Here is a 22583-nt window from a genome sequence, read left to right as displayed (position 1 = left end):
CAGGATGCTGGGGCTTCTGAGTTCTACTTAATGCTCCCTGGGAAACCACAAGCAAATTACTTCCCTTTCTGTGCTGTTCCCTCACCCACCCCCTTTGGCTTCTCTATACATTTTTGTAGGTCTGGAATATTTCACAATACAACTAAGACTAAAGAAAATATTTCCGATTTTTAAAAATGTTAAACGTTGTGCAATATAATTACAATACATACCAATGTACACTAGATTAGCTGTAATTATATAATTATGCAATACATTTTAAAAATATATGATTTATTTGCAACATGGCCTATTTACAATTATCATTCCATCAGGTACTGTTTTCCCTACCTGAAGCCTTTGATGGGGCACTGTCTACAGATAGAGCACTTGGTCTGATGCTTCACTTGCTCAGCAATGGTGACCCGATGCAGAACAGCCAGCCACACCATGGATTGGGGCTCTAAGTTGACCCATTCCAAGAACTGTGAAGCTTCAATGACTGGCTTCCCAGTGCTCTAGAGAAACAAGAAGTCCAATGGCAATGACTAAAGCCCAAAGTGTCCCTAGAATGGCAGTCCTCAGAGGAGCAGGATAACTAGCAAGACCTGGGTTGGCCTATTCTCCAGAGGTGACTACTTCAGTCCTGTCCTAGTAGAGCTGACACCCTCTCTGGCAGGACTCTGACCCTAAAAGCCCAGAGAACCCTCTGCCCTGTTGTTGCATCCCAAAAAACTCCCTTACATCTGAGTAGTTCAGATCAAAAGCCTAGCTCTTAGTCCTCCCTCCCTTCTTCCCACCCTCCCTCCCATAAACCCTCCCTTCCATCCTCCCAAGTTCCATACTCACAAAACGGAAGCAGCTACGGACACTGGGCTCCACATTGCTGCCCCCAAAAGCTGCCACTTCCCCCAGCTGACGGGGCACCTGAATGGCCTCATGAAGCAGGACACCAAGGTGGCGTTGGTCACACTGGCTGCCTGAGTTGGCTACTTGGCTGAAGAGGTCTGCTGGCCCCACCGTAAGTCATGGCCAACCCCAATCCAGAAATGGCCAGAGAATGAGCAAGGGGAGAGCAGAAAAAGAAGACAGGGAAAGAGCACATAGACTTAGCTAATGACTTTTGAAACTGGAATACCTAGAGGTCCATCCCTGACATTCTAGAAGCTCAAGAGTTCTAAAAATAGCATTCTCTGAGTTCATAGAGTAAAAGTGAGACAGGCAAAAGAGAGAGTACATCAGAAAGAGAGGGTAGAAAGATGAAGACAGAGGGTAAGCTGTGTGAGAGCAGTGCCAGACACAGATATAATACTGTTGGGAAAACAGATTCTTAAGAAGCAAGATGAGGGTGTATGGGGCTCAGGTGTGCCTGAACATGAGTTACAGCTAGTCTGCCCTAGCTTACGTAGTCTGATACTCCAGTATTCTCTCAATTATCCACACAAATGGGAAGAAACACTGGCATGGATCATCTAAAAAGAGGAGCTAGCCCTAGCCGGCTTGGCTCAGTGGATAGAGCGTAGGCCTCCCGGACTGAAGGGTTGCGGTTTGATTCTGGTCAAGGGCATATGCCTGGGTTGCGGGCTCGATCCCCAGTTGGGGGCGTGCAGGAGGCAGCCAATCAATGATTCTGTCTCATCATTGATTGTTTCTATCTCTCTCTCCCTTCCTCTCTGAAATCAATAAAAATATTTTTAAATAAAAAGAGGAGCTAATTCAAAGCATTTGATCATCTAAGAATTATCTCTAAGTGGTTGTGGAATAGACGGTGGTACTTATATTTGAATATAAGCTATATCTGCCCTTGTGGGAACTCTCCCATCCCACTCCCTTAGAAAACCTCCTCCAAAGATCATTGTCTGTCTGTTTCATACCTCACCTAAGGCTTAGAAAACACACAAACATGGAAGACAGAGGGCCTGGATTTTCATAACGGATCCATTACTGACTAGCTTGCAGAACCTTAGGTAAGTCATGAGACTCTATACTGTAGTTTCCTTACTTGTAAAATGAAGATAAATAATCATTGTCCACCCAACTCAAAGGAATGTTGAGAGAACTAAGTAATATGGCTATGGACATGCTCTGAAAGGTTTCCTTCCTTGTAAAGTTTTCCCAGACTGCTGTCATTTCTCCTCTGTGACCTGATATAGCACATATCCTTTACCATTCTGATTAGTTTAATTAACACTGTAAAATTGCTTTCTGTGTACTTCTGTCTCCTCCTCTGGACTGTAAACCACTTGAAGAAGGGACCATGTTTAATTGAACCTAGCACTCACCACATTTAGTATAGTGGTTAATGCACCATAAGCACTTGACAACTAAGGATGCTGCTGTAGAAAAGTATAAAAATGTTGTACAAAAGATGAAAGATGGAGGGGAAAACAAAGGTACTATATATCAGAGAGGTTAAAAAATGCAGAATTACATACTGTGCACTGCCCAATAATGGGGATTATTGCACCGTGCCCATGTAATCTACGTGGGAAGTCTCCAGTAGAATGTGTGACATGGCTTGAGCTCCAGACTAGAGAGGGCTAAGCCTTATAGGCTATAGGGAAATAGAACTATAAAGTCTGGGCTCTGAGTACCCCGGGATGCTAACTCAGATCCTGGTAAAGTAATTACATCAGATTAGAAGAGACCAAACCCACTGGAGTGATACTGGCAATAAAAATAGGCCTTAAGCCCATGTTGGCCTTTGGCTATTGTAGGTTCTTTGCAACAGACTGGACCAGAAAGTATCATAAGGTAGCCTGAGTAGTCCTCTGCTGAGTCATAAGACCTACCTTCTGCTTGTCTTATACCATCTTTCCTCCCGCCACACCTCTCCCTCCACCCTACTCCACTTCCAGAATTTGGAGTTGTACTCACACTCCAGTTTTTCCTTCACTTCTGTGCCACACAGGCATGCAATGCCAGTCTTAAAGGACAATGCCCGCATCTTTCCACTGCGACCACTAGGTTTAAAAGAAGAGACTGAGAACATGAATATATGTAAAGGGTTAACTTCTTGGCAGTCATTTCCCTCACAGAGTTGACTTCAGTAGGGCTCTGTGCTAACCATGTCCCAAGCTGAGTTGGGTCCAAGTCCACCATGGGAGCAACCCCTTCCCACCAGGTCCACTCCAGATGTCTCATTGTATTTTATCCTGGAGGCTGCCAGGGTTTCAAGCCCTTACCTATCAAAAACATTGAGGAGCCAATTGAGGCTCATGTCCACACAGAGTGGCACGTTGACCAGGATGCCTCTTTCCTCTTCCAGCCGTTCATATAAGGCAGTCAGGCAGTGAATGACCTCCACCACATCCATCACATGCTCACTGGCCTGAAGATCATGCTCATTAAAGATCTCCAAAGCTGTGGTTAAAGTGACCAGGTCCACTAAGAAAAAAGGAGAGGGGGAGAAAATATAGCCAAAAGAAGAACCCCAGGGGCTAGACAAGGAGGTAAGGATACCAGCTTCACCAAATTTAACTCAATTTCCAGACAAACCATTTGTGAGTATGACACAAGCTTGCTCTTTACCAAGACACTCATTAAAAGGAAGGGGAAAGCAGCAAAAGGCCCCCTAAATTAACCCAAAATTTTTCTAAACACATATGTTCTTTGACATCAGTTTCAAGATGGTATGATATGAATAAACTCACTTCCTTTGTTGGACAAATCCATTTTAAATTTCTCTGTCTTTATACATATTTTAACTATAAATAGGTTTGTCCATAGATTTTGTCCCGAGAACCTAGTCACCAGTTATGAAGGCTCAAGTGTGCCTGGGTAAGTGTAACATACTTGCGGAGAACTTTATAATTACCCCCAATGTTGGAAGCAGCCTAGCCAGACGGGCCAGGAAGATTGAATAAATAGTGTTTCTGAGAAAGGCCGGAAAGCACGTTATATCTGCAACTATGTTGTCCCCTAATGACTGGCATATGCTTCAATAGATCTGCTACTACATCCAATCACCCCAAGATGACAAAAGAATACAAGCCCCACCCTGGCCAGTGTGGCTCAGTTGGTTGAGCATCATTCCATGCACTGAGAGTTCGCAGGTTCGAATCCTGGTCAGGGCACATGCCAAGTTGTTGGCTCAATCCCCAGTAGGGGGTGTGAAGGAGGAAGCCCATCAATGATTCTCTCTAGTCTCTCTCTCTCTTTCTCTCTCTCTCTCCCTCTCTCTCTCTCCTCTTCTCTCCCCCCCCTCTCTCCCTCTCTCTCTCTAAAACCAATAAAAGCATTTTTTTAAAAAAGAAAAAAGAACACAAGCCCTCAGTAGCTCCAAACCATCATCTGGGATACTTCCTGCCATAAAACAATTGCTTGATTATCCATGTTAGACAGGGAAGAAGGGATAAGGAAGAGGGTAGCTGTGGGTTAATTTGGAAACAAGTCTGGGGCTTTGGAAGAATAGAAGGGCCCTGGAAGAGCAGGTGTCAACAGCCAGGATATCCCAGCCTTTGGATATCCCACCAAGTCAATCAACAACCCTGCCCAAGGTAGGATGAAAGTGGGAAACAGCCACTCTCTCTGAAAAGCAATGGAAAGAATATCCTCATATAAGATTAACAAGGAAGGAAGAAAGGAAGGGAGGGAGGGAAGGAGGGAGGGAAGGAAGGAAAGATGAAGAAGGGAAGAAATAGAGTGGAAAGGCCATAAAGGAAGTGTTATGGGAGACTTACAGCGTAGTGCCTTTTGAACTCTGCGTAGCTTCATGGCAGTACGGTAGGCTGAGAACTTAATGTTGTTCAGATCAGCTGCAGAGAATGGAAAGAGACCCACTCAGATCAGGGAAATGCAAATTAAAACCACAACAAGATACCATTATACACCCACCAGATTGGCAAAAGATAAAAGTCTGACAATAACAAGTGTTATCAAAGATATGGATGAATAACTGCTGGTAGAAGTGTAAACTGAATACAATGTGGTATTAGCCAGAAAAATTGAATGTTCAAGTCTCCTACAACCCAGCCAGTTATATATCCAGATCAGTGATTTTCAAATGTTTTTTGCCCAAGACACATGGTGGGAAATTCATTTTACATCATGATCCAATATATATACACTCATGTGAGAATGTATAAATAACTGAACCAAACATTTAAGGAAACAATACCTTACTAGATTTTACAAAGTAAAAACATAAAATTAATATCAGATATGACTCCTGTTAAAGATTTGTAGCACTTTCATATTTCCTAGTCTGTTTCAATTTTTAAAATGCTTGTCATAACAGTGAAACAATATTAAACCTGTAGTCTGAAAAACACACATATGTGTACCAGAAGACATTCACAAGAGCTCTTCAGCAGCACTGTTCTTATTAACTCCAAACTGGAAACAAGCCAAATGTCTATCAACAATAGACTAGATGAAGAAACTGTGGTATATACAATGGGATGCTCTAGCAGTTAAATAAATGAACTAAATTCACATACATCAACATGAATAAAATTTGCAACCTCATGGTGAGTCTCTGTTAGTAGCCAAAGATAAGGCACATAAGAGTCACATTCATTACACCTGGGAAATGCCTTTCAAAACAGATCTGGTTTACGTCTATAAGCATAATTCTTTAATATGATAATAAAATGGTCCAGGGTGAATGTAGAGCCTCCAGTTGAGGGAGGTGCAGAGGGGAAATGAAAGGAGGCTGCTGGAGAAAGGACAAGGCACTCACTTCCATCCCCACCTGCTTGTTGAATGGGATTCCCTTCTGTTCTTATAGAGCAAAGACAGCTGAATATCCACCCTATACAGGATCCCTGAATTCTTACCCAGGGTTTGGTATAACTCGGTCATCTTGGGATGGTCCCAGCATGTGGTCTGAGCCTGGTGGCTACAAACAAAAGCATCAATAGCACCAGGGGCCACACCACCCCTCACCCCCCTCACACATGCGCACACCACTCAGCTATAGGTTGGATGCAAGGAGCTGCAGGATCCAGGGTTGAACCCTGAAGATCCCAAAGCACAAGGGATCACCTTTACCCAGGTAGAATCTTGAGCTCTTGAGATGAGCAGGAGGAAAAACTGGACTGGATAAAGGAATTCAAACAGATAAGGAGTGACAGGGACAGGTAGAGAAAAAGACAGGCACGGGAGGGGGTGGGCAGGTAACGGAGCCACTTCTGATTCAGATGGTCACTCACTTGATGTAGTAGGGAACTTTATTGGGTGAGATTGCTCTTTCCCAGGGAACCTGGACAGAGGCTGGTAAGGAAGAAGAGAAAGAGAAAGAAGCTGGCCACCAATGGTCTTTAGGCCTCTAGAGACTCCCCTGCTCTGTCATCTCAAGGAGAGGCCAAACCCCAAAGGGAACGCTTGACTCTTATTGCCAGATCTTAATAGCCCCTAAAGGTGGGGCAACTAATAAACACACTTCTCTCCTTGATCTTAGGGCAACAAAAGGAGAAGAGGTTGTCACTGATAACCTCATATGCCAAAGACAAGGCAAGGGCATGAACAGGAATACTTGACTTTGGTTACCCTAAAAATCTTCTCCCCGACCATACTGGCATTTCTATCCATTCAGCTATAGGCAGCTGGCATACTCCTATGGTATGAAGTGGAACCTACATTCCTCCTGGGGCTCAAAGCCCTTCCCCAAGAAGGTCAAGTTACTCAGTCCTGTGGAACAATGGGGAATGGTACTGTCCATTTCTTTATGGTGAGGAACTCTTTAAAGGATGTCCATCTCTGCTCCATGTCTTTATCTTCTGGATGTTGCAGGAGAGGCTAAGTTACCTCACCAACCTCCTCAGTGCTATTTCCCTGAGTACAAGAGCCCTCTGCAGGTATAACTACATACAAGTGATTGTAATAGCAATAGTTCTGCTATTAAAATTTATTGAGTTCCTACTATGTGCTAGATACTCTTCTAAATGCTTTGTGTACATATCTAATTTTCATATCTTTATATTGTCAACATCTCCACTGCTACCACCCTGATCTGAGTCACCATAATCCCTCACCTGGATTATTGCAATATGCTTCTTAACAGTTCTCCTGGTTCCCACTATCAATCCCCAACACTCTGACTCTGTTGAAACATAAGTCAGATCATGTCATCCTTCTGCTCAAACTCCTCCAAGGTTTTACATTCCATTTAGAATAAAATCCCAAGTTCTTACCCTAATCTACAACGCCCCCTGTACTCTGGCCTCTTGCCACCACTCTGACCTCCCACTCTCTCCCTTCCTTGCTCACTTCTATACCAGCCTGCTTGCTGGTACTTAGGCATGCCCCTGCCTTAAGGTCCTGGCAGTTGTTGTTCCCTTTCCCTGGTATGCTCTTCCTTTAGACATCCACATGGCTCATTCCCTCACCTCCCTGAGGTTTTCTCTTCATCGCCATACTCTCAGTGAGGCCTTTCCTGACCACTCTATTTAGAATTGCAATGCCTCCCCCCTTTAAGTTCATCACTTCCTATTCATCCCTTAGCTGCTTTACTTTTTTCCATAGCACTTGTCACCAATTTGCTTCATGTCTGTTTTTACTTATTTATTTATGGTCTGGCTTCCCTCACTAGAATTTAAGTTCTATAGGTCTAAAGACTTTCCTCTGTTTTATTCACTGATGTAGTCCCAGTGCCTAGAAGAGTACCTGGTCCACAGTAGGCCCTCAATGAATATTGTTAAAAAATAAAGTCATTTAATTCCCATAACCCTGTGAGCTAGGTAATATATTTACTTCCTTCTATAAATGGGAAAACTGAGGTTCAGAAAGGTTAAATTATTTTTTCAAGCTTGCACAGCTATTAAGTCAAGGAGCTGTGACTCAGACCTAGGTCTCTCTGATTTGAGAGCTTATCCTTTTAACCACTATGCCACACTGCTTTATCCTTATTGTGCCTAGAATGTCAAGGTATACTGGGATCCCACTAGGTCCCTAAAGGACAACAGTAGAATCTCCTGGAAGGTGGCTGAGGCTCTACTAAGTAAAGTCCAGTTTGTCTCACGTACAGGAGAGGAAGTGCTGTGACCCAGGTCCAAAGTCCCTGTGGGCATCCTGGAGCTGCTTAAGCCTCTCACCAACTGACACCTATGGAAACAACAGGTAGGAAGTCAGTGGATTTATTCCAGGTATTTAGTGTGGTATTTCCAGGTGCCTCTGAGAATCTTTGTGAACTCCCTCATAGGATGATTCTTCTCTGGTTCCAGCTCTTCCCACCATCACCCAACTGCTAGCTCTCCCACAGAATTCCCAAGGGTCAGAGATGAGCACCCCTAATTCCAGACTACAGTCATTCTTTTTTTGTTGTTTTGTTAATCCTCACATGAGCATATTTTTTCCCATTGATTCTTAGAGAAAGTGGAAGCGGGGAGGGGAGAGACAGAGTGAGAGAGAAACATCAATGTGAGACACATCGATTGTTTGCCTCCTGCGCACTCCCAACTGGGGCCAGGGATTGAGCCTGCAACCGAGGTATGTGCCCTTGACCAGAATCAAACCTGCGACCCTTCAGTCCATGGGCTGAAGCTCTAACCACTGAGCAAAACAGCTAGGGTCACAGTAACTCTTTGTCTGTCCCTGTATACTCTAAGTATCCATATTTAGACAGGTGCTTCTTAGATCCTCATTTCAAGTACTCCCTGTAGCTTAGAGGTTGAGAAGCCTGTTACCTGGCCCCAAATTATCTACCATTTTTTCTCCTGTGTAGGTCCCATTTCAATGCACTTTCATTTCCTTTGGGCCTAGAGAAGTTCCTCCCAAGCCTAGTTATATTGAGGCTCTTCCTCATGGCTCATTCAAGAGTTCTCTACCTGCAGCTGTTTCCACCGGATGTTGATCTGCTCCAGGGCCCGGGAGTTCTCCATTGACAAGTGCACATCAGAAATGGCAAGTTGATGGGCCAGATCATTCACCAACTTCACTCCATCTTTCATGGGGGAGAATTCTTCTTTGAATAGCTGTGGAATCGGAGCCCAAGTCCCACAGTGGACAGATAGTGGGAAAGATAAACCATTAGTCATTCACCTCAACTCCTCCCTCTTCACTCCAAGATTTTGATCCAACGGCATAACCTAGGTGCTTCCCTATTAGGGTAACGGGACTAAGATGTAAGTGGCCACTGTCCTTATCCTCTTCCTTTCTTACTCACAGAAAACATCAGAGAAAGAGAAGACAGTAGATGACAGAGAAGACTCCAGCAAAACCAGCCCCCAAATCCAGCACATAAATTGGTAGGCTCGGTTGTAGTACTGGTCAACAATGGCCTCTCAGGAGCAGGAACATTGTCAGGGTCTGGGAGGAGTGTCAGGAATCAGGGTGGACTGTAGCCAGGCAAGGGGGCCTATATACCTTAAGAGCCTGGATGTGGTCAGGGAGTGAATCAATGAAGAGATCCCCAATGGGCTCCCAAGTGGCTCGGACTCCCTCAGCCTGAGTCAGAGTAGTGCTTAATTCCTCCATTGCCCCTTGGATCTCCAACAGCTGCTCCAGAGTGCGCTCAATGTGGCGGTGTTGGTCCACACAGCGGGCTGTCAGCTTCTCCCATAGTTCACTGGCCACTGTCGCCTGCTTCCATACAAAGCGGCTAAGATTCTGGATCCGCTGTCTGGGAGAGGTATCTGCAAAGGCAGGCAGGAAGACAGGTGAGGCAAACCAGTCAGGGGAAGCCCATGGAAAGACAGAGACAAAGACAGCCCTTTGTAAGATGTGCATGCATGTATACCCATGGGCATGCATTTGTGCATGTATTTATACTAATGCATTTTGCATAAACAAATCTGTAATCATTCAAATACATATTTTCCCATGATTGTGCTCCTTTTGTACATTGAGGTTTTTAAAATATTAAACTTTTTGCCCAGCCGGTGTGGCTTAGTGGTTGAACATTGATCTATGAACCAGAAGGTCACGGTTCGATCCCCGGTCAGGGCACATGCCCGGGTTGTGGGCTCAATCCCCTGTGTGGGGCATGCAGGAGGCAACCAGTAAATGATTCTCTCTTATCATTGATGTTTCTATCTCTCTTTCCCTCTCCCTTCCTCTCTGAAATTAATAAAAATAAATTTTTAAAAATAAAAATTAAACTTTTTATTTTGAAATCATTATAAATTCACATGCAGTTGTAAGAAATAATACAGAGATCTCATGTACCCTTTACCCAGTTTACCCAAACAATAACATCTTGAAAAAATATAGTACATTATCACAACCAGGATATTAACATTGATGCAATCCACCAATTTTTTTTTCAGCATTCCCCAGCTTTACTACCGTGTGTGTGTGAGTGTGTGTGTGTTTAGATCTATGCGGTTTTATCACATGTGTAGGTTCATGGATCCACTACCATAGTCAAGAGATAATGTTGTTTTCCATCTATTATATCATGAGGATTTCCTCATATTCTTTATAAATGGGCACGGTAAATAGTGAGTAAAATACTTTAAGAGGCACAGTGAGGCAAACCATCCAGAGTCCTATTTACATAATCCTGGAATGTGATTTTGCTTTAGTGTCTGCTGCCCACTTCTATCCAAAGAAGGGATGCATGAAAGACCAACCCCAGAGAAGTTAGTGTAACTTGCCCAACTTTTCTACCTAGGCTCCTAAACTGTAGGTTTCTTCTTCCTCCTTCAGACCTCCCCTCAGAAGTAAATTCATATTTCTAAACTCTAGGCTAACTGGAACTGTCCTGTTCTCTCTTGAGTTTGTCCTATCTAAAGCCCATTGGACAGTAAATTGAGTACTAACCTCCTACTGAGGGGCTCAAGGAAATTAGAAGGTCAATGGCATTGGCAAAGGGCCCAACTAATGAAGGGTCCTTCCAGGCAACCACTCAGACCTAATCACCACAGATCCCAGTAGCCTTATATGAAGACTAGAGGCCCGGTGCACGAAATTCGTGCACGGGGGTTCCTCAGCCCAACCTGCACCCTCTACAATCCAGGAGCTCTCAGGGGATGTCCTACTGATGGCTTAGGCCCACTCCCCGTGGTTCTCTGCTCTCTGCGGGCCTGGAGGTTTCACTGCAGCCATGGAGATGAAGCCCCCATGCCCTGCTCTCTGCTTTCTGCCGGCCTCCCCATGCGCCATGCGAAGGAAGCCCCAATGCCCTGCAGTGTGCTCTGTCTGCCAGGCCTGGGGGCTTTGAGGACACCGACACACTAAGGAAGCCCCCATGCCCTGCTGTCCAGGCTCTGTTTGCAGGGCCTGGGGCTTCCCCGCTGCCGCCGAAGCCTCCATGCCCTGCTATCCAGGCTCTGACTGCCGTGTCTGGGGGCGGATCAAAAACCCCTCCTGAGGCGGATCCAACTTCACTGCACCTGCCAACAGGCTGGACACTCCAGCAGCGGAGCTGAGCGGACTGGGCGCCACCTTCTTGTGGCTATGGGGGCCGCCATTTTTGTCACGGAGTGATGGTTAATTTGCACATTACTCTATCCTATCTAATAATAGAGTAACATGTAAATTACCATCACTCCAATACGCCCACGATTGGGCGGCGGGAGGCTGGGGGGCAGGACTCAGGGTGGCCTATCTGGCCATTGAGAGGCACGAATCCGCTGCCACTGAGGGGGGGCTACCCTGCTGTTGAGAGGTGCAGGGGGTGGGACTCCCTGCACCTCTCAACGGCCAGATCCGCGGCCACTGAGGGGGCCTGCCACGGACACCCAGCTGTGCCTCTCAACGGCAGGGTAGCCAGGTATCCGCGGCAGCCCCCCTCAGTGGTCGTTGAGAGGCAGGCGCAGGGGGTGGGAGTCCTGCCCCCTGTGCCTCTCAACAGCAGGGTAGCCCCCCTCAGTGGCCGGGGACCATCAAAAGCGTGGGAGCTGGGTGCCTGTCTGCTCCGGCACCAGGCCTTTCAGAAGCCTCTGCCAAGCCGGAGGCTTCTGAAAGGCCTGGTGCACCAGCGGACAGGCACCCAGCTCCACCGCGAAAAGCGAAAGCATGTAGGGGACCCTACACGTGCATGATTCAATCATGCACTGGGCCTCTAGTTATTAGATAGGATATAGAGTGGCCCACTCTATTGAGGAAAGGGGCCGGAAGTCACTAGGGTCAGTATCAAAAAGTCATAATCAAATTTCTTGTCAAATGTCATCACCTAACGTTTTCGATTTTAAAAAGAACTTTTTACTTGCTGGTTGATTAGAGCATTGCCACATGTCTCTCTCTATGTTGGAATAAAGTAGTATATTTTAAAAGGACACTACTACTACTTGGATTAACTGAGTCAGTTCAATGCATTTGAGTCTTTTGTTTTTTCTTTTTCATGTCTCATTAGAAGGCCATATGTGATGCTCCAAAGCCACATACAGTTTTGAGGCAAATGTAGGTGTATCCTGCTTCAGGCCCTGTTCTCTTTGCTTTTTCTTACAGTATGAATCTCTCCTCTCCAATCTTGGAAAGCTATCCTCCTAGGTAACAGCTGAGAAAATGAGTTTAGGGAAGGCAGGAAGGTGTTTAGCGTTCATAGTTCAAGAAGAAGGGGGAAGAGAGGAAGACCACCCACCTTTGCTCTCCAAACGAGGCTCCTCTAATTCCTCAAATGGGTGCTGGGACAGGAAGGCCTGAGCTGACTCTAGCACAGAGTAGATATAGGGGCCCCGAGACTTCACATCTTCCATAAACGCCTGTAAAGTTTAGCAACACAGTCAACAGGGAAGGAAAGTCTTTCAATCAATCACTTTACATTCCATTCTACAATTGACAACCTTTCTTCTCAGTGTAACTTGATCCTGTGGCATTGTCATGTACCTTTGGCCTACCCAGACAAAAAGTCCTCCATACAGGCAGAACAAAGAATAACTGATACTGGAACATTTATGTAGTATGAAATGTGTCTCTATGCCACAGGGTAGAGAGAATCGTGGGGACTTGGGGCTGGGAATTTTGGTACTTCAGAAGACTGAGAAAGTCCCCTGTAAGGGGCTTAGATAAATCAAAACCAGAATGAGCCGTATTACATTGGTTTTAATTAACTTTTTATTAAAATATACATAGAGAAAAGTAAAAAAAATCCAAAGTGCACATCTCAATGAATTTCCATTAAGTGATTCCATCTCTATAACTAGTACTGAGATCAAGAAACAGAACTACACTATCATCCCAGAAGAGCCCCTCATGGCCCCTTCTGGTCACTATCTTATACTCCCCCCTGCCCCATTGGGTAACCACTATTTTGTCTTGTAATACCACCGATTAGTTTTTCCATTTTTGAACTTTATATAAATGGAATCATATAGTATATTCTCTTTTGTATCTTTTATTTTAATCAACATACTGTCTTTAACATTCATTCATGTTGTGACACAAAATTATAGTTTATTTTCTTGCTGTGTTATATTCCATTTTGTATGTATTTTAATTGCAGTATAATTGACATACGATATTGTATAAGTTTAAGGTATACAACATATTTATTTGATTCATTTATATTACAATATGTTGCCATTGTAGCATTAGCTGACATCTCTGTCATGTCACATAATTATCATTTCTTTCAGTGCATCTGTATATAGTATTAGAAATCTGTTGCTATTTTCTGATTATAAAGGTAATATATGTCACAGAAATCTTAGAAGTTTCAGAAAAGTATAAAAAAACTAAAAAGAAGTCCAAATTCATAATCTAGAGTTGTTAACCATTATGGATATTTTTATATATTTCCTTCTTATATTTTTATATGTGTGCATACATTTACAAACATCTATATATATTTTTATACAATTGAGATCCACCTGTATATGTTTTTGTATCCTATGTTTTTTTCATTTTATGTTATATTAGGTTTATTTTCCACGGCTCCATTAAAAATCATGGCACGATTTTAAGGGAGGCCAATATTTGATTGGAGATAGAGAGAGGAAAGAATTGAGTTTCTCTGTGGAGTGCTATCCATAGGTCTTTAAGACCACATGCAGCTTCCTGTTACTTTAAGTATGTAAGCAGAGACCGAGTGTCCTTCTGTCAGGGTATTGTAGAAGCAATCCCTTCACGACTGAGAGGCACATACCATGGCCTCCATAATTTGAACCTACCGCATGTGTCTCCTTTTCCTGTTGCACCAGGGCCACATCCCCTTGTAGGGGCAGCTGAGCTGACAATTCCTCATCCTTTTGGCTGAGCCAGTCAATAATCTCTTGGAGAGGGAGCTGAAGCTTTCCACTGTGGTCTGAGAAGGCCTCTAGGCGAGCACTACACACAATGGGTAAGAACAATGATTTTCAGTCTTGTTTTTAAGTGGCAAAACATTTTTTCCCCAACACTTATGTGAAACATTAATATATATAAACAGATTAAAGGGGAGTTACTCAGTTGAAGTAGGAGGAGGTCCAGAGCCTTCCCTCTTACCCACCCACAGAGGCAGCTCCACATGGAGCTCACTGCTAACACCAGTGGGTAGGAACATGTATGGGGAGGTATCCCAATCTTAAGTGTTTTCACTTGTCACTTTGTGGACATCAGTTAAATCAGTCGCATGCCTAGCATCAGGCTAGGAAAGGCAGAAAATTGAGCAAGGGCATTAGAGGTGACAGCTGTCTTCTTGCCCTCTTGCCCTAGAGTAGTGGTCGACAGACTGAGGCTCGCGAGCCACATGTGGCTCTTTGGCCCCTTGAGCGTTCTAACGCCACTTCTTCAAAATAGACTCGCCCAGGCTGAAAACCGACTTCTGCGCATGGGCCACGAAGTTTCAATCACACTGTGCGTGCGCGCCCACACATGGTATTTTGTGGAAGAGCCACACTCAAGGGGCCAAAGAGCCGCATGTGGCTCGCGAGCCGCGGTTTGCCGACCACTGCCCTAGAGGAACTCAACTCATGCCAACTGCTCATCCACAGAGGCTTCTCAGAGCCTGCCCTCTGAGCAGGGGAGGATGCAATAAGTGGGAAGGGCAAGTCAGGGGGTTGAGTGTAGACACTCACATGTGCAAGGATGCATACAAATAAAAGAGGTCCAAGAGTCCCCAAAAATGATAGCAACATAGGCTAGAGGTTTAACATATGGCATATTAAAAATGTGTACTATATAATCATCTCTGTCAGCCTTCCCCCACAAATGAACAATGAGCTGAGGTCCAGGTGGTAGGAAGCTGGAGGCCAGCCTAGGCTGTGTGCAGTCATTGAGTCCATTCCCCTTAGCTGGCAACAATAGTGATGCATTGCCTCCCTATTACCTGAGCCAAGCCCTTTCCCTACATTTTTGTTTCCACTAATTCTCAGAGCAACTTTATTAGGTAGGCAGTACTATTGCCCAGAGAGGTTAAGTAATTTACCCAAGATCACATAGTTAAGTCACTGATAGAGTTTTAATTTGAATTTAGTTTTATCTGACTTCAAAGCCTGCATTTTTTCAATTTCTCCACACTGCCTCATCCCCACTAAAGCTTACCAGAAACTACAGGTTTGGACTTTGATGATATAGTGTGGAGAAGAAAAGTGTAGGGTGGGGGATACACTAGGGGTAGGGAAAAAAGGAACAACTGATATAGAAATTGCCTTCCAGCTCTTACTGAATTGTCCTCAGTTTGCAGAGCACTAGGTGGGTTAATAACGAATGGATGGGAATAGAGCAGGGGTGGGGAACATCCGGCCTGAGGGCCATATAAGGCCCTCAAAATAATTTGGTCTGGTCCTGCCAAGGCATTAGGGGTGAGTTAATTAAATGTTTGACCAAATATAGCAGGCTAATTTTTTAAGTTGATAATTTTGTATGGCCCACAAATAAATATTCAAATAGCCCTTGGCAGAAAAAAGGTTCCCTACCCCTGGAAAAGAAGGATGAAAGAATGGGAGAGAGAGGAGATGAGATCTACCAAAATGGAGAACAGTTATGAGAAGAGGAGGAGGAGGGAATAACCATATCTTTCATTTATATATCAGTGCTTTTAAGTTTAGCAAGCATTTTCGTATCTTATTTGAATTCTCATGACAACACTGTGAGGTAGGTAGGACAGGTATTATTCCTCCACCCATTTTTTTCCTTAAAAATAATCCAAATAAATGGAAGCTAAAATTCAGATAACTCAAACGACTTAGCCAAGTGACACAGCTACTTAAACCTGAGGCTCAAATCCAAATCTCCTGATTTCTGACCCAGGTTTTTCCTCTAGTGCCAGAGAAGGAAAGGGGAATGAAGGGGACAGTTAGGCTAATGAAAGGGCAAGACACAGGCTTAGAGGAGAATGACAGGCTGCAGCAGTAAAAGGAGCCCAACACTGTCCGAGCCAGGTTCCTACGGCCCCTGTTTGTAGGGGACAAGCCTTACCGGAGGTTGTGAGACTTCTTCTTGATTTCATTCCAACACAGATTCATGGCTGATGGTTCCAGGGGTCCAGAGGTACCAACAGACCCATTGAACAGCTTTGTGCTTAGGCAGAAAACCCCAGCACCATCCTGAGGAGGTAGAGGGGAGATGGCAGCAGCTCTAACCTGGGCAGAAACACAGACATCCTATGATCCCTGGAGTGTGCCTCACCCTGGTCTGTAGGAAGACAAGGGTGGGACAGGTGTGAACAAGGAAAGATAATGGCTTGTTCCAGGGTATGTTTGGGGATGAGATAAAGGAAGACTCGGTGGCTCTGTTCATTGCAAGGTCCACTCTTGTTATAGATCTGTCACATATGACTGCTGACTACTACAGTATTACTCTTATTATTGTAAATTCTGCCAGGACTACTGCCCAAGTGTGATCCTGGAAGTCCTTGCATTAGGTAAGAGCTGCTCAGAATTTCCCCAAATGCTGGCAACCACAGAAATAAAGACGAACTGTAAACTCCTATTTCAGGGTCCCATTGTTTACCCAACCTCTGGAAAAGAAAGCTCAGGGGCTGCCCCTCTCCCTCTTCCCCACTTGCATTTCCCACCATAGTCAGGAAATCTGGATGGAAATCATCCTAAACAGCATTGTTTACCTCCCATGGAATTATAAAGGGCTAAAGAAGCATTTTGGATCCTGACCTCCAAACGACTCTGACCAGAGTGGGCAGCTAAGAGGACCAGCCATGGAGCCTGCCAAAATCTTGGGCACCCAAGCCCACAGCCCATCACTTGCTTGCCCTTTGGGGTAATGTAGGGTTTGGATGAATGGGGTTATGCCAAATAGCCCTAAGAAGTTAGCTGCCTCCAGCACAATGTCAAGACTGCTCAACCAGGGAGGCAATGGGGGTGGAGGAAGGGGGAGTGTGGAGGAGGAAATCTCAGCTTAGCCTCTTCACCCAAGCCCCGGGAAACGCACAGTCTGCCTGTCAACCTGCTTGCCTTCTCTGGAAAGAACACAGTCCTGCTTGTGGCTGAGATTGTCTAGTTTCCTTCCCCCTAAGACTTCTTTCCCACACAAGACTCTCCAGGCAATTTAGAAATCAACCATACCATTAAAACCACAGCTTGCAGCCACATACTAACAGGGAACTGAGGGAGCAGCCAGGTTCTGGGGCAAAACTCTTAACTCAGTCACCCTGCATCCCAAAGAGCTGACACTACCTGTGCTGCAGGGACTCCGTTGCAGGATGAAGCAGCTCCATGATTATCCCTCAGCACGAATCCAGACCCAATGCCTGGTGAGCCACAGGCAGTCTTGACAGGCTCTGAGCAGGCTCCCGCAGAGAGGGCAGGCAGAGCTTCACCAGGCCAGAGGTGGGAGCTGTCACCCTGTTTGTTTACTGACCCCCCAGGAATCTTGAGGGGGTGGCTATGTAAGGGCTCAGCCGGTGAATCAGAGCTTTGTCTCTAGGGAATTCCGGCTCACTCCCAACTGGGCCCGCCACACCGGGGCCAGGAGGGCCCTCCCAAGCTGGCAAGGATGGCAGGAGTGGGACTGGGCATTCCATGGTGCTGAGGAGGGGCATGCAGAGAGTAGTGCCTGCTGACTTATTTTCCTTTGCTGTGGAAGACACAAAGGATTCACTCTGCTTCCAGGCCCATCTCTCTCCTGAGGTGGAGGAAAGGATCAGACCACTTTGGTGACAAACCTCTCTGATAAGAAATTTCCCAAAGGCCTGCCAGGAGGATAGGCTTGGAAATAAGCCTTGTCTTTGATGAAGTAAGTGTCCTTAGAGGCAGTGAGGAATATGTGTGTCACAACTGGGGACAGAACCGTGGGGTAGCAGGATCAGGTTGTTGGGCAGCAGAAGATTCATCCAAGCCCACTGTGAAAACACGGGGGTGCTCTGCCTGCCCTGCCTTTTGAAGGCAGAGATGGGTGGGAGAAAAGTCATACCCCCCCCAGACATCCCACCACACTCTAATGCCAGAGGTAAATGGTCTATGGACAGCCTTGAACCTCTTCAGGGGAAGGAAAGGGCAAAATGACAGTGAGCAGCTCTATGTAGGGATCCAGTTCTAGAGAGTCTCTTGTGCCCTGCCAGTGCTGCCCTGGGCCACTGGCCTGACAAGCAGGGTCCCTTCTGTATGTGGACACCCTCCTTTTCCAGCAGACTTGCCTGGGGAAAGGTTAACATTCCCAAGCTGGACTCCCACCCCTCAGCACTAAGGGAAACACTTAATTTTTACCAAAAAGGGTTCTGTTCCCATCCTTATTTATCTCCCACAGAGTCTTCTGGGCGTTCCACAGTCCTACATTGTTTCCATGCTGAGGCCCACCTACAGGAATACTTGGAGCAGCTGCCTGACCCTTTCTGAGAGTCTGGGATGGAGCCATTAGGGGTGGATGTGGGATGGCAATGGATGGTAGGCTAAGCATGGAGAGTGGCTCTCGCTCCAGGTCACAGCTTTGCTTATGCTGGGATAATTGGGCTCAATCCAGTTTTGCAGATTCTCCTGGACTGGGAATGCCCCAGAGTTAGAAATGGTCCCTTGTGACCCAGCCACAACCAACTTCTCCTGGTACTATAGGAAGTGCCTACAATGAGCTGGCTCCACCCATGTTAGCCTTTCATTCCCTCTAGCCTTCTTCTTAGTTTCCTAACCCCCTACTTGGCTCCCTTACTATGTTCCTTCACCCTGTCCTCCCCTCCTAGTTCCCCCTTATACTGACAAGTCTACCTAGCAGAGACAGGCAAACAATAGGTAAATAATGAACAATAATTGTTTTCTTTCCCTATCAATGGCCTTCTACAACTGGCCAAGGTATTTGCTTCTCACCTCCACTCTCCACAGGGCTCTTTCCTCATCTCTTGAAACTTTAAGACAAAGTCAGGGCCATCATGAAGGAAGAGAAGTGACTGGACAGTGGTAGAGGAGAAGAGGTGTTCTCACCATTCTGAATCATAAAATGAAGCCCTCAGGTCCCTGTGCCTAGGGTGTGAAGCTTGAAGGGGGCAGACAATGAACAGGGAAAATCTTTTGAAAGGGCCCAGGTTTCTCAATCCTTTGATACTATGAAAGTCTCACTCTGGGGAAGAGGTAGGTGCACTGAAGGACTCTAAGTTGACACTGACTTCGAGAACATGTTAGATGTAGCACTTTCTCTCTAGCTAGATGTGGAGACAATAGCTCAGGAGAACCTTGACCTTATGCCTCTCTGGACTTTGACTCTCCCTCACTATTATCCCCCAAAATGGGCTCCCCAACACTCACATTCTCCATTTCTACCACCTTCCTCCCTTCCTTCTCCCTGTATATTCATCTGCTGTCTGTACCCGCAGCAATGTTTTAGCATAACAGCCCACCTGTGAGAAACTAGGAGACATAGTATTTTCTTACACCCCCTTGGCCTCTGGACCCCAAAGCACTGTAGGGCAAGACAAAATATGCTTATGTTTCTCCCTTGTCAATTCAATTTTCCCATGGCCTCCCTGGCTGCCCTTTTCAGGATTACTGCCTCTCACACATTGTGTGCCTACCTACCAACATACACAAGCAGGCACACACAGTACCACAACTACATTCCTAGGGGAGGAAAGAGGAGAGGCATGTATGAGGCACAGGGGATATTTAGTGGGGCTGAGCCAGGAGCTTCAAGTAAGGCTAGGTACTTAAGAGGAACAAATGGAAGGAGGTGCAGAATATGAGGTATGCCACAGAGAAGCCAAGGCAAAGGAAGGTCCTGCCTTGTCCTAGGCTGTGCCCTGTAGGAATATGGTCTTCTGGAAAACTCCTTGGTAGTTAACATGGAACCAGCCCCCTCAGCCATTGTGGGCTTTGGCTTGCCCAGCCCAATACATTTCCATGCCCCATGTTCCCCCTCCCCCCATAAAATGCCTCATGAATGACAAGGGATAGGCCAGAAGGAGACCATGTGCTATCCAAGGGCTTTCATATATATGAAGAGTGCCCCTGAGCTTCAGGAAGCATGAACACCCACAAGAACACATACAGATACTGTGTTCACTTTTTCTCCACAGTCTTCCTTTTGCTACTGGCTTCTTACCTGAAGCTGGGGGCAGGTGCTTCGGAGGCTGCTGCTATGATGGAAATGGTCAGTGGCCGGCCACTCATGACATCGTGGGAAGGTGTAAGGGCATCCCTGCATGACCATAGGTTGCATCAGAACCAAGGCTCAAGTGGGGGAAGGGCGGGGTGAGGATGGGCAGTGCACCAACCGTTGAGCATAAGCACCTGGAAGAATAACAAGGGAAGATTTAGTCAAGACTTAGAAAAGCCCTATCAATTCATCAATCCAGCACTTACCCAGAAGTGCTTCCATCAGTTGTGTTAATTAGTTTTCAAAGCTTACTGACCTACCCAATAGTTTTTTCCAGGTAACCATGTACCATAAAAGACTTTGTCTAATTATTGATCAAGGAAGTATTTATTGTTTATCCATTATGCTTTGTGCTATAAACACAAAGATGATTTGCTGTCTGACATCTCACAGCCTAGGGATGGGGGTAGGGTAGGGGGCAGCCATGTAAGCTGATAATTATAATAAACTGCTTATGTGGCAAATGCTATAATTAAAGTTTAACCAGAAGGCTAGGAGAGAACACAGTGGAAAACAATTAATTCTATCTAAGAACATGCAAAGATTTCAGAGAGAAAAGCCCAGAGTGAGCAGAAGGAAGGAGATAATAAAAATCAGAGCACAAATAAATGACATAGATACAAAAAAAGTACAAAAGATCAATGAAACCAAGAGCTGGTTCTTTGAAAGGGTAAACAAGATTGATGAACCAAGATCCAGGCTCACCAAGAAACAAAGACAGAGGACCCAAATAAACAAAATCAGAAATGAAAGGAGCGAAATAACAACAGACCCCGCTGAAATACAAAGGATTGTTAAAAAATACTATGAACAACTCTATTCTAACAAACTAGACAACCTGGAGGAAATGGACACATTCCTAGAAAAAGACAACCTTCCAAAACTCAATCAGGAAGAATCTAAACAGCTCAACAGGCCAGTAACTATGGAAGAAATTGAAGCAGTGATCAAAAAGCTTCCAGCAAACAAAAGCCCGGGGCCAGACGGCTTCACAGGGGAGTTTTACCAAACATTCAAGGAAGAACTGAAACCTGTCCTCCTCAGACTATTCCAAAAAAATTCAAGAGGAAGGAACACTTCCAAGCTCACTCTATGAAGCCAGCATCACTCTAATACCAAAACCAAATAAAGACAACTCAATGAAAGAGAATTACAGGCCAATATCCCTCATGAACATAGATGCCAAAATCCTCAACAAAATTCTAGCAAATCAGATCCAGCAGTACATCAGAAAGTTCATACACCATGACCAAGTAGGATTTATCCCGGGGATGCAAGGATGGTACAATATCCACAAATCAATAAACGTGATACATCACATAAAGAAATTGAGAGATAAATATCACATAGTCATATCAATTGATGCAGAAAAAGCATTTGACAAAATCCAACACCCTTTCTTGATAAAAACTCTCAGCAAGGTGGAAATAGAAGGATCATATCTCAACAAAATAAAAGCCATATAGGACAAACCCACAGCCCACATCATACTCAATTGGCAAAAACTAAAACCATTTCCCTTAAGAACAGGAACAAGACAGGGATGCCCACTCTCACCACTCCTGTTTGACATAGTACTAGAAATACTAGCCTTTGCGATCAGACAAGAAGAAGAAATAGAAGGAAAGAAGAAGTAAAACTGTCCTTATTCACAGATGACATGATACTGTACATAGAAAACCCTAAAGATGCCATCAAAAAATTATTAGACTTAATAAATGAATTCGGCAATGTAGCAGGATACAAAATTAACACCAACAAATCTATGACATTTCTATACACCAATAATGAACTTACAGAAAGAGAGACTAAAAAAGCAATCCCATTTACCATCACACCAAAAAAATTAAGATACCTAGGAATAAACTTAACTAAGGAGGTAAAAGACCTATACACAGAAAACTACAAGACACTGAAAAAGGAGATAGAGGAAGACATAAACAGATGGAAGAACATACCGTGTTCATGGATTGGTAGAATCAACATCATTAAAATGTCCATACTACCCAAAGCAATCTATAGATTCAATGCACTCCCCATTAAAATACCAGCAGCATATTTCACAGACCTAGAAAGAACTCTCCAAAAATTCATCTGGAATAAAAAAAGACCCTGAATAGCCACAGCAATCCTGAGAAAGAAGAACAAAGTAGGAGGGATATCAATACCAGATTTCAAGCTGTATTACAAAGCCACTGTTCTCAAAACAGCCTGGTACTGGCACAAGAACAGACATATACATCAATGGAATAGAATAGAGAACCCAG

The 22583-nt window shown here is 44.9% G+C and overlaps 1 protein-coding gene across 3 annotated transcripts in view; it reads right to left on the bottom strand.

Annotated features, from left to right (window-relative positions):
- Nucleotides 1-20379, bottom strand: part of DRP2 (dystrophin related protein 2) — a gene marked incomplete at both ends in the record, with an annotated part of 28600 nt that extends 8221 nt beyond the window's left edge. Inside the window, 15 exons of one of the 3 annotated variants that reach the window (XM_079765881.1) lie at nt 331-497; nt 829-986; nt 2857-2942; nt 3165-3366; nt 4662-4736; nt 5760-5821; nt 6135-6195; nt 7947-8025; nt 8748-8894; nt 9286-9554; nt 12446-12566; nt 13974-14130; nt 16201-16359; nt 18013-18110; nt 20263-20379. In XM_079765881.1, coding sequence (XP_079622007.1) covers nt 331-497; nt 829-986; nt 2857-2942; nt 3165-3366; nt 4662-4736; nt 5760-5821; nt 6135-6195; nt 7947-8025; nt 8748-8894; nt 9286-9554; nt 12446-12566; nt 13974-14130; nt 16201-16359; nt 18013-18110; nt 20263-20379 — 1958 coding nt within the window. Of the gene's footprint in view, nt 1-330; nt 498-828; nt 987-2856; nt 2962-3164; nt 3367-4661; nt 4737-5759; nt 5822-6134; nt 6196-7946; nt 8026-8747; nt 8895-9285; nt 9555-12445; nt 12567-13973; nt 14131-16200; nt 16365-18012; nt 18111-20262 lie in introns of all 3 variants that reach the window. The other 2 variants (XM_079765882.1, XM_079765883.1) reach the window with 2 other exon arrangements.
- Between the last annotated feature and the right edge of the window lie 2204 nt (nt 20380-22583).

Source organism: Cnephaeus nilssonii, assembly GCF_951640355.1.
Source record: "Cnephaeus nilssonii genome assembly, chromosome: X".
Classification (NCBI taxonomy): Eukaryota; Metazoa; Chordata; class Mammalia; order Chiroptera; family Vespertilionidae; genus Cnephaeus; species Cnephaeus nilssonii.
Note: the sequence above shows the minus strand (reverse complement) of the source record. Positions and strands in the feature narration are given on the sequence as shown.